The sequence below is a fragment of the Hermetia illucens genome, chromosome 1, assembly GCF_905115235.1.
Source record: "Hermetia illucens chromosome 1, iHerIll2.2.curated.20191125, whole genome shotgun sequence".
Taxonomy (NCBI): domain Eukaryota; kingdom Metazoa; phylum Arthropoda; class Insecta; order Diptera; family Stratiomyidae; genus Hermetia; species Hermetia illucens.
In genome coordinates this window covers 68505273-68517877 of record NC_051849.1, presented here as the reverse complement: position 1 = coordinate 68517877, position 12605 = coordinate 68505273, and the positions used below count along the sequence as shown (strand labels likewise).

General features: G+C 42.5%; 1 protein-coding gene across 1 annotated transcript; it reads right to left on the bottom strand.

The window, feature by feature from the left end:
• Positions 1-1352: 1352 nt before the first annotated feature.
• On the bottom strand, positions 1353-11066 carry LOC119661564 (26S proteasome non-ATPase regulatory subunit 12-like). Its single transcript, XM_038070958.1, has 5 exons — positions 10843-11066; positions 10413-10790; positions 9965-10317; positions 9749-9905; positions 1353-1742 (listed from the first exon to the last, which is right to left on the bottom strand). The coding sequence occupies exons 1-5, from the start codon at positions 11002-11004 to the stop codon at positions 1443-1445; spliced, it is 1350 nt and encodes a 449-aa protein (XP_037926886.1). The 5' UTR covers positions 11005-11066; the 3' UTR covers positions 1353-1442.
• Positions 11067-12605: the final 1539 nt, after the last annotated feature.

The window sequence follows — 12605 nt, the reverse complement described above, 5'->3', positions numbered from 1 at the left end:
TGTCCGATGTACAATTTGATGTTGTACTGACATTTTATTTCTTAGGGAGTAGAAATTTTACGTAAACTGCCCCTTTGTTTGTAATAATAGGACTTAGCAAATTTTCCTTCAATTTAAAACCTTGTTTTACACAAAACCATAAAGCAGGCCTGGTTTTGAAAATTCGAAGTAGATATTGATGAAATTCTTCTCCTTCTTCACTCTTGAAGTATACGATCTTTTTTCATTAAATAGTTATTTTTTTCGAAAATGGCGGCACTCGCCATGCAAATAAGGATAGTAAGCGGTGACAATTATTATGAAATAAAAAATGGTCGGAGAAAAACGAATCAAAAAGGACTTTATTTAGTAAGGCGATGACCCAAAATTACCATAAAATACAAAATTTTGAAATTCGGGCCTTGCAGCACGTATGTACAATACGAGGTAAAAATTTCATAAGGATCGGTTCAATAGTTTCGGAGAAATTATTGCGACGGTATGAGAACGGCGGCTTTAAGAAAAACGCGTGTAAATTTTTTTTGCCTCCTAATTCTACTCCGAAATTCAAAACATTTGTGTGTGAGGGGGGGGGGAGGAAGCATAGCCTGTGGTACTGTGTGTGCGTCAAACCTTCAAAATAAGCAGGTTTAGCAAAATCACGCCCCAGACTTCAGCGGGTAATCCCAGCTTTGAGTCTGGCGGTCGAATAGAACAGAGCAGACAGAATATGTCGGACGATGGATACCCCTCAAAGGAAGGGAGGGAACATCTTCGGTACGCTTCTCCTCAATGGATACAGTGTATACAGTGGCGGGAGCCCCCATATGGAGGTTCGCACTGCCGAAGAGACTACAGAGTCTCTACGAAACAAACGGAAGAAAGGGAAGCCAAAGACGTGAACAAGCCCAATGCCAGGTTGTGGGATCGGATGTACGGAAACAGAACACCACAAACCAGAGTGGAAAGCAAAAGAATGTTCTGCTTATATCGTTGGAATTCCCGTTTGAATTGCCGAAAGCGAACATTTTGGGGAATCTCGCTACCATTGTCGAGGAGCGTACGCACATTCCAAAAAAATAGCTCGTTTTCGATAGCCAAAGGCTGCACTGAAAATTAGACCAAATGGTTTCCGAAATACCTTATATACACTAAAATTAGTAAATATGCGTAGAAAGAGAAAAACTTTCCATTTGTTTCAATCAATAATAATCAGCGCAATGCTGACCACATTGCCTCCTAGTGTACCGTTACGGTCTTGAATGAAGTGCTCTAACACACTTCAAGGCCCTGACCCAACATGGATTGTTGCGCCAACGATTATTATTATTATTATAATAATAATCAAAACTTATATAAATACTTAGTGTTACTCATATTTTGATAGGAACGAATTCAACATTCAAAAAACATTGTTTTGAAACTCACAACCAAATCAAAAGTAATTAATCGAACTCAATATTTTAACTTGATTCATTGAGGACATTGTTTAAACATTGCTCCTTATTGATCAGATGCGCTGTGTGATTCACTAACTTCATAAACTGATCAACACTCTTTGACCAATCATTCAGTACGTCGGAAGGCTGCTTCTTCTTCGTGAAGTACACGATATCAGAGGGCCGATCAATTTTAATGGAGACTGTTCCCGATGACACTAATTTCGTGATATAATCCTCACATCTGCGTTTAGATATGTTCAATAATTCGCTCATGCGTCCTAAATAGATGCGAGTGTAGTAGTAGGATATAATGCGAATGTTCTGAAAAGAAATCAGTTTTTACCTGAGATTGATTGATTATTGATTGATTGATTGATTATTAAGTTGTATAGATATATAAATAAAATAAGATTAAGGACACTAGTTCCTATGCGGATTGTCTCAGAGTCCTGTTGCTTGAAAAACGGAATTTGGAATCGGAAGAGTAGTAGTAAATGACAGTGATGCGTCATAAGGAATCGGGTGAAGAATAATGCCTACAAATCCCAAATTCTCAGGCGGCGCAGGCTAAATTTTCTCGTTTGACCTTTGTGCAGGATTCAATGTTGCTCAACCCTCTAACAGCATTGTATATGCCTTCACCATTCTACTTAAAAGTGGGAATACAATTATCCCAACATCAATATGTGGCTCTCAGTATGCTCTTATATGGGAACAATACAGGTAAGGCCGCTCTCTCATAAAACTTGGTTTCCAGCAGTCAACAATTGGCCGCCCCAAAATATTTAGAGGAGCGAATATACGAAGAGCATCACAAATGAGTGCTACTAACGACTGCAACTGCCAGTAATTTTCATTTCGGTGCTCGCTTTGTTGGATATAATTTCAGAACCTGCACTGACAGGTTCGTTCGTATGGAGGGATATTTGAAATATGGGTATAATGATATTGGCAGTTTGATCATGTCTTAAGATTTAGAAAATCTCCAGGAGAAGACCCCGTTGATCCAATATTTATTTCGGTGAAAATCTCCAACGCATCCATCACTATGTGGCTCCAAGAATTCAGACGTCATATTACACAGTTTCCTGTAATGCCTATTCAAATAGATCCCTGTCTGGGATGTCTGGGCCAATCTAGAAACGGTTGCAGCATTACGGCTTAGCCACCTGCCATTATAGGCAGCTTGTCCCCAGTTGTTGATAGCAGGTTTAGCCAATGCTACTGACACCCCAATTGCTGGTTCCAGTATGGTCATGGGGGAAACTGAACCCTCTTTTACTAAAGCATCCGAGATTTCATTTCCCTTTACATCAAAATGACAGGGTACCCAGAGTAGTTCCAGCGTATTGAATCTAGAAACAGAGTTCAATCGATTTCTACATTCCTGAACAATTTTTGAAGTGATCAAAGGACTGTTCAACGCCCTCAATGCAGCTTGACTATCACTACAAATTGCGACGCGTCTGCCCTTGAAGCGCTCGTCAATCATCCAGGTTGCCGTTCTTAGGATCGCATACACTTCAGCCTAAAAGACTAAATTTGTTAGAACCCACCTTGCCATTCGGATCATCCACTACAATCTCAATGTCACCTTTAGGAAACCTCTCCTGAACTGCATATAATTGTTCGTAAGAAGCATTATCCACTCTCTACTGTACAATTGTGAGGCTCCTAAACCTGGAGCGAAATCCTACAGTCAAAATCAGTCTAATTTTTCCACCGTTAGATTTCCCCCCTCGTGGCGACTTCAAATACACTACGGAGAGCACCGGTGGTAGCATCTGTCTGTCGAAATAAATTTCGAATGTTGCTAACCCTGCTGCGCCACAAACCAATTCGAACCAGTCCTTCCAGCTTTTTTTTGCGACTAGAGCCTTATATGTTTACAGCCACACAAATGATGGCGTTCTCCATGTGATTGTTGTCACTTCATCTTCAGGATATCTAATAACTGCAGTAATTGTGGCATCCATTTCCTCTTGTAGCTAGTATAGAAAACTTTGTTATGGATCACCGCAGCATATACTCTTACCTGATTGAAAGAAGGGGATTTGAGGTTAATTTGTTATTCCAGCCTGGAAAACGATTCCATCAGGGAAGTGATCCAAGTCTAAATTGGCCACCATATATTCTCACGTTCACCAAGGTAGAAAGAAGAGGTCGTTGAGTTTGGGTGCAGCACGAAAATGCGTCGCTCAGCAAAAAAGTCAATAAGAGCTGAAACGCCCGACGAAATAACGAGACGCCGTGGGAAGTAAGGCGGCTGCCAGTGCGGGGATGGCAACCCCATAACCTTTCTGTCCGGAAAAAAGCTAGACCTAAACACATGGAACACAAACCTAGTAGGCGCGCAGTCGACTATCCTGGCTCATCAGGAAATGGGCAACGGTGGTGAAACGCATGCGGTCTGGAAGATTCCTCCAAGATGGAACTTGTAAACTACGGGACTACATTCGCGTCTACAGGCGAATATGGACAGCAGCGGAAAACACAACACTTTACGCTGAGAACACTGTAAGCAACAAAAGGTTCGCTAACAGCTCAATGCAAAGCGAACTATGGAAAAAGTAGAAAGAGGAAGACCCGTCTAAAGAAGACTTCATATAAGCAGTCTCCAAGACCCAAAAAAAGAAAGACACAAAGAAACAACACGCTACACCCGGAAACCATCAACCCAAAGCCAAGGCGGTTACGAATGGTAAATTACTAACAGAAAAAGGTAAAAGGACTACACCTTCGGTTCTACTCATTAAACCGACGGAAGGCAAGAAACATGCGAAATTTTTCAGTCGCGCTATAAGATAAAGCCCGAAGACAATGGAGCAGAAGTGTCTCCAATACGGAAAACAAGCAAGCAGTAGCAGTACGAATGAAAGCACCGCATACACTGCGGGTTTGAAGCGGTGTCCAGTCTTCAAGGCGGAACTGTAAAGGGCTAAGACACGGCTAGCATAATCCGCATCCTGTAAATTAATATGCAGCGGAGTGCAATGTGTGCTCATGAGCGAAGTTCGCTGCACATGTAAAACCTGATCTAGTGCTAATCAGCGAGCAATAATGGCATTTCGACTTATCGGGTGCCGCTGCCATCTGGGGTCAGGACGGCATTCACCGTCGGGCTTTTGCCCAAGGCCAGGAGAATGGCTTTGCCTGGATCCCGTGTTTAGGGATGTAAGTGTTTACCTAACACCGAATGTGACGATGCTGGACTTTCGACGCACGCTCGAGAATACGGGAGACATCGTTTTGGGCACGGAAGAGCGGATTCTAGTAGAGGCAACGTTCCGGCGCCCAGAATTGAAGAAACCATCCCTAAGATAACCTTTCCGCCGAAATAGCTGGTGCCGTCGGTGGACGATGCCCCATAGCACATCGTGTTCAAACGGTTGACACTATTCGTCGTCGCCAGGTATTCCCCCCCGTGGAACATCACGAGGGTGAACATCGGAAGATTCTTCGAAGCCCTCAGTACGGTGGCGTTGCAGCTGGCACTGTAATAAAGTCAACAAGAAACCTGATAACGACGGCCTGTGAAGCTTCCATGTTTCGGGGTAGCCCTAGTCATGATTACCCCATTATGCGCTGGTAGATGGTGAAAACCGACGATCTACAGAAGGAGTGCCGTTTAGCACAATACTTACACCACCAGGAGAGGGCATGCGCTATAATGGCGGAGTGCCGATCAGCTAATAGGACACTCCGCAGCGCTATACACAAATGTGACTGGAGAACGGTGGAGGGGGGAATCAGCAATACACTTGTCATCCAGAAAATCGAGGATTTGCGGAAAGCCCTCATACTCAGACATCCTGTACGGATTGATGGCAACAGCACTTAAGATGGCGAAAATTGAGGGATTATGTGGGAGACCGTCGCAGAGTGTCCGGATGGCTCAAGTTGTTAGAGCGCTGAGCGCGGTTCAAATCTCACGGACGTCAGAGGGATTTGTTATCGTGGCTGAATTTCGGATACCAGTCGGCTCAGGTGTGAATGAGTACCTAAGTCAAATCGGGGTAATAATCTCGGGCGAGTGTAATGCTGACCACATTGCCTCCTACAGTGTACTGTACAACACGGATTGTTCCGCCAACAATTATTCATCATCATCATCATCAACGGTGCAACAACCGGTATCTGGTCTAGGCCTGCCTTAATAAGGAACTCCAGACATCCTGGTTTTGCACCGAGGTCCACCAATTCGATATCCATAAAAGCTGTCTGGCGTCCTGGCCCACGCCATCGCTCCATCTTAGGCAGGGTCTGCCTCGTCTTCTTTTTCTACCATAGATATTGCCCTTATAGACTTTCCGGGTGGGATCATCCTCATCCATACGGATTAAGTGTCCCGCCCACCGTAAACTATTGAGTCGGATTTTATCCACAACCGGACGGTCATGGTATCGCACATAGATTTCGTCATTGTGTAGGCTACGGAATCGTCCATCTCGAACGCGGAGAAGAGTTCGCAATTTTTCTTGTTAAGAACCCAAGTATCCGAGGAATACACGAGGACTGGCAGGATCACAGTCTTGTACAGTAAGAGCTTTGACCCTATGGTGAGACGTTTCGAGCGGAACAGTCTTTGTAAGCTGAAATAGGCTCTGTTGGCTGACAACAACCTTGCGCGGATTTTATCATCGTAGCTGTTATCGGTTGTGATTTTCGACCCTAGATAAGAAAAATTGTCAACGGTCTCAAAGTTGTATTCTCCTATCTTTATTTTTCTTCGTGTTTGACCAGTGTGGTTTGATGTTGTTGGTTGATTCGTCTTCGATGCTGACGTTGCCACCATATATTTTGTCTTGTCTTCATTGATGTGCAGCCCAAGATCTCCCGCCAATCGCCGCTTGCTCGATCTGGATGAAGACAGTTTGTACGTCTCGGGTGGTTCTTCCCATGATGTCGATATCGTCAGCATAGGCCAGTAGTTGGGTGGACTTGAAGGGGATGGTGTCCATCGCATTCACATCTGCATCGCGAATCATTTTCTCCAGGCCAGGTTAAAGAGGACGTATGATAGGGCTTCCCTTGTCGTAGACCGTTGTTGATGTCGAATGGTCTTGAGAGTGGTCCTGCTGCTTTTATCTGGCCTCACACATTGGTCAGGGTCAGCCTAGTCTGTCTTATTAATTTCGTCGGGATACCGAATTCTCTCATGGCCGTGTACAGTTTTACCCTGGCTATGCTATCATAGGCGGCTTTAAGTGCAGATGGTGTAACTGTTGTCCATATTCCAACAATTTTTCCATCGCTTGCCCCAGAGAGAAAATCTGATTTGTTGCTGATTTGCCTGGAGTGAAGCCTCTTTGGTATGGGCCAATGATGTTCTGGGCGTATGGGGCTATTCCATCTTATAGATGGTACTCAGCAACGTAATATCTCCCTTATTATGTATGAGACAGATAATTCCTCCTTGCCAATTAACAACAATTATTATTATTATTATCTGGGAGACCTCTCACTGCTCTATGAAACGCTAGAGAGCCAAAGGAAGATGGAGATCACGTTGGGTATAGCATGGGGATCCATTCTAGGGTCCGACCTCTGAAACACTTTCCATGATAGTATCTTGCGACTTGACAGGTTAAAAGAATCGCGCATAGTCGATTATGCAGATGAAGTTGTACTTACTGCCGAACGCAATGTTGAACGGGTGCAAAGCAGACTTAACATATTGATTCGACGGGTAAGCGGATGGATGACTGCTCATAGAAAAAGCAGAAGTAGGCATGTTGACCAGAAAGAGAAGTGTGACCTTACGTCCACTATTGATTAGCGTGTTGATATTGAGTCAAAGCCAATTATTAAATACCTTGGTCGAAGATGAGCTTCTTCGAGCAAATCAAAGCAGCAACGGACAAGGCTGCAGCTAAGCTGGTGGTAATAGTCAATAATGGGGGCCCTATATCTACCAGCGCGGAAATATGGGCTGATGCCGAAATGATTCCCGTTGCGCTGCTTGATAAGTCACGTAAAACCATCTGCATCTGCAAGGGCAAAGATTTAAGAAATATGGTTGCCCGTGAAGATCGGCAATGCACACTCACTGAGTGGTAACTTCTTTGGCAAAATGAGTGAAGAAGCAAATGAACTGTGCGGCTCATCGGTAATTTAGATCCGTTTCAGAATCGAAAGCAAGGTGAATTTATCATTTCCTTATCCAGTGAGTGCATGGAGGTTTTCAGTCTTGCCTGCACAAGACTGGGAAGGCACAGTCTCTGATTGTGTGCTTTGCAATGGAATGGCGGACGACGCCAATCAAACGTTTTCCTCGTGTGAAAGTTGGGACAGGCTTCATTACCAACATTATGCAGAACTCTCTGCAGCGAACGTTGCTAGAAAGAAGCTGAGGAGCGCTGGCATATGGAGTCGTGTTGCGCATTACGTTCGGGTATCAGTAGAGGGATCGAATGACAAAGGAGGTTCCTTGAGCCAACCATTCCCTTCTGTTCTCCCCTCCCGTTGGAGAAAGGAACTCCTTAACTGGAAGGCTCCCTAAGTCGGGTAAGTGGAAGGACTAGCCGGTTTTAGGTTAATTCTCTACTGACGGGGAAAAGTTAAGCTGGTAGTTCGACGGCGTACCATTGTGGGGGTCCAACATTTCACCACATTCACCTAACTTACCCCAAAAAAACGTTTGTTGATGAATCTCTTTCCGACGGACAGGTCCGCCCCTAATTGGCTGTTCAGATTCCCACGCTTGATTTTGATATCACTCCTGAAACATGATTCCGGCGGTACTTCCATTGCCCCGTAAAAAGTATCCTTCTAGGATTTTGCAAACACAAAGTGCATAGCCCGTCGCTTATGTTTGTAAACCCCATCAGAGCAGACTTCATCTTCGACCAACTAGCAAACCTACTCCAAGCACCTGGTTCACTGGATAGCCAGTTGAGTATATGGTAGAATCGCTCTTCACCAGAAAACCGTCCCCTATCCATCGAGTTTCTCGCAACGCATTGACATCAGCCTTATATTGGAACAGGATATCGGCTAACTACTTGTCAGCTCTTATTCTGAACAAGATGAGGATATTGCAAGAGAAAATGTACAAATCATTCGTCCTCTTTCTTCACCGAGTCTTTCGTTGTGTAGTTAGCCCAGTCCAAGGCTTCCATGGCTAACAACTAGTTTTCCCAGGTATGTTTGGCACGCCCATATTAAACCTCTCCCTTCCCCCTCCTGATAGACTAGTTAGCATAGTTTGCCCATTGTTAGGGCCAGATGAATAATTTTTATCCTTCTCCGCCTGCAGGTTTTCGTTAAGAAAGAACTCGCAACGATCACTATGCCGAGGCGGAGATATGGTGCTAGATGGTGTTAGTTCATCAGGGGTTTGGCAGGTTTTCTGCTCTATTGTGGGTACCAATCCCCCCGTACATCCTGGGAATTATTCTTTTTCATCATCAATTGATGAAAAAAACTGTTTTTTTCCAATCGGAAGAAGAAAGCTTATTTAGAAAACTGTTCAGCTATTCTAATTTCTTGGTGGGATACTAGAAAATCGCAGTGATGTTGTCAGAAATATAAGGTACGTACACAGAGAAGTTCACCCTCGCGATTTCGCTAGAAGCTGTTACAGACATTCTGACTTACTCTATTTCATGAACTTTTGAAAGGCGCCATATAATTTGTTGTGACAATCTAATGGTATTGCACCGTATCAACCTACTTTCACTTTGTGATCGCCGATCTATCTGAAGAAATTTCATCTGAAAATACCATAGAATTGGTACTTCAACGATTTCATAATGGGATTCCTTATAAGCGACTCCGATTGCTAAGTTTCAGAGCAAAACCAAAGTCAACTAATCATAGAGCCATGGAAAGATTTGAATTCTCTTTTGGGTTGTTACTTTTTAAGAATTCAAACTTTTATGCAGAATAGCTCTCAGCCAAGTGCGTTTTCCCTCCATAAGATATGTATATCCTAATTGTATCCGTACACGCGTAACTAACAAAGAGCAGACTTCATTCTCATGCACGTACAAACCACAGCGGAAAATTGCACTTCTTGCTCTAGCCAAATATTCTCTACGCATTATTAGCCGAGTACCAACACAATTTTCTAGGATATCATCCACCACTCACAGTATATTACAAGGGTTTTCTGTCGAACATAATGTCGAACAAAGTTCCGTGGATTTCACGGTTGCATTGATGATAGAAGAGAATGGGCAGAGCGTTAGCCAAAAATAAATCGGTGCGCGTGTGATTGACCTTTCTATGCAATCTTACTTGCTTTGCCTGCACAATTTGCGGACAGGCAGTTGCAAAATGACACAATTCTCGCTTGGATATGGAATTAGTCCAGATATACTTACATGTTCGATAATCCTGCTTTTCAGTTCACGCCAATGCTTCACACCAACTGCTTTCCTTTGATCGAAAATCGCTGTCTTCAGTAATTCACACCCGTATCCCTTTTCAAATCCATTATAATCTATCAATTCCTTCGATGTGAAAAGTTGCAAAATGTTGCTGAAAAGTTGCGGCAAACCTTATTATCTATCTCAGACAACAAACGCTAATTGTGTTACTTAAACAGTGTAATCTCCTTCAGTTTCAGATTTTCCGATAGGATATGCATCATGTTGTGCTGCTCATTATAATAAGGAGCCAGAACGCAGTACATCACGGCGTTCATTATTAACTCGTTTTTCTTATGCTCGTCCAATGTTAAACAGTTGAAGAGAGCTTGGTAATGGCGAGAAGTCTCTAGGAACGAGGAGTCCTTATCCATTGTAATTTTCAGTTTATAATACTTCAATTTAAGTTCTTCCTGCTGGGGGTCATCGAAAAATTTCACAGAAATCTTCTTTGCTAATATTTGAGCTTTGTCAAAATCATGCTTGAGGATAAATAATCTCATTTGTTCCAATATTAACTCGATCTAGGGGTAATGTAAAAACGTTCATTTCATTTTAGAAAGCGTCATTAGAATCCTGTGCATATATCATTCAAAATTCTCTCAGTAAATACGTGTACCTTCTCCCTCTTCTCCATAGTTCCGTACGTTTCCACATGAAGTTCAGCCATAAGTGCGGTTGCGGCATCCAAATCCCCACCGTCCTCCTTAATCTTAGCGAGCATCCTTGTCAACCGAGCTCTTTCAACTTCCACATAAATCTTCCCTTCGGTCACCAGGCGCAAAGTATCTATCAACCGCAACTTGGTCTCCAAATCCGGCAGAACGGTTAAGTAGAGGAGACAATGCTGCACCATCTTACTAATTGCCTCCTTGAATTGGGACCGTTTGCGGGACAGGACGACGATGTATTCATTCAGAGCATTCCAGTTGCCGTGTTCGTAGCAAATTTCGACGATTGCAATTAAAATCCGGATTGTTGACGCTAAATCTGAACCCTGGCGATTGTAAAGTTAACAGTGGGTTTGGAATGTTACTGATAAATCTCACCATTCGAGCATCCTTCTCGACCTGCAAAAGGACGTCAATGGCTTCATGGAATGTTTTCTCGTTTTTAGCCAATTCTTTGGCCACGGGGATTTTCTCATCGCATGCGGAACTATAATCGACTTCCATCTTAATAATTCTAAACGGAGAATAAGCGTCCTCCATTGTAATGGGATTTTTTAGTTCCCTAAACACAACCAGCAAATATTCCGAAGCGTAAATTTCACAATTCTTTCACACTAATATTGCATGCTGTGATTCGTGAAAATTCAAATATCAGTAGCACAGTCACCATCGCCATCTACCGGAAATTTTCTTATGTACGGAATATATTGCAAAAGCTATTGTGCTTATCCCAGGAAAAGTTTGCCAAGAAATACTATAAAGTTTTCCGTGTCTGTACTAATGTGCAGGGTTGAACAGTAAAATAGTCTTTACTATGTAAATTACAAATATAACTATTAATATAAAGTAGGAGAGCGGAACTGGATGCTTCAAATGTGAAGCGTTTTGTTGATTTTTCATCTAAGAAGATTTAACTGTTGGATGGTTCGATTTATACAGTACTGGGCAAAAAATCCGATCATTTTCGTTTTTGAGAAAAAAAATTTCGAGCTGATAAAAAAAGTAAATATTGGGGTTTTTGTGAATTGATATTTTGCACTAAAAATAGTTGTCGAAGGAAAAAAAATTCGTAAAATTTTCCAGGAGGCACTTTTATTCAAAATTAGTCTATTTTAGGAAAATAGGTAAATTTAGTTTATGTTTCACATCAATCACAAAACTCGTCGTATCACAATATTTTTTTTTGTTTACCTAATAACTAAAGAATGAACTCATAAATGTTTAATCAATATTTCGTGTCACCTCCTCTCGCCTTATTTGCGGCTCTCATCCTCGCTGACATTGATGATAAAGATTCTGCAGAATATGCAGGTCAACTTAATCATTCCACGTTCTTGAGAGGATTAAATCAAGCCCATGTTGGCTTTTCGGCTTCTGTTCAACTACCTTTTCCTCCTTTAGTGCCTACAAGTTTTCTATGGGGTTTAAATCCGTGCTGTTTGCGGGACAAGTCAGCTGCTTTACTGAGTTTTCGGCCAGAAAGCAAAACAGGTTTAATAATTGGAAAACCTTCAATATTTCTTATAAAACAGCTGGAGAAAATATAAAAAATATTACTTACAATGTGGGACCTGTGAAAGGGCGCAGAATCGTCCTGAAAGATGACCCCACTTGAATACTGATATTGCTCTTCAAAACAAGGTATCAAATCCTCCTCCTAGATTCGTTTATAGGCTGTACCATTGACTGTTCCGTCAATTAATGGAAGTCCTTTCACACCATGAAACTAAAAGCAGCCCCAGATCATCCTGCTCACCGGCTGGCGTACTAAATCGTTCACCTGATCTTCTCCATACGTGGTGGATCCCATCCGACCCAAAAATATTAAATTGGAATTCATCGGAGAATATGACAGTTTGCCACTGTTCCAGGGTTAAATTTTCATGTTCCAGTTAAAAAGCTCTTCTTTGCGGGACGTCGGCCATGAAATCCGCCCTCTCTAAGCCTCTGACGAACCATTGATGCATCAATTTCTGTTCCCATGGCATCCCTGAGCTCCTTTTTAATATCCGATGAACTTTTGAACCGATCCGCAGGCAGAATAAAGCCCACAATGACCGGTATTTTTCGTGTGCTATATTTTTTATGAAATATCATATAATAGATAATTATTTCCCCTTGGTCGATATCACTCATTTTAC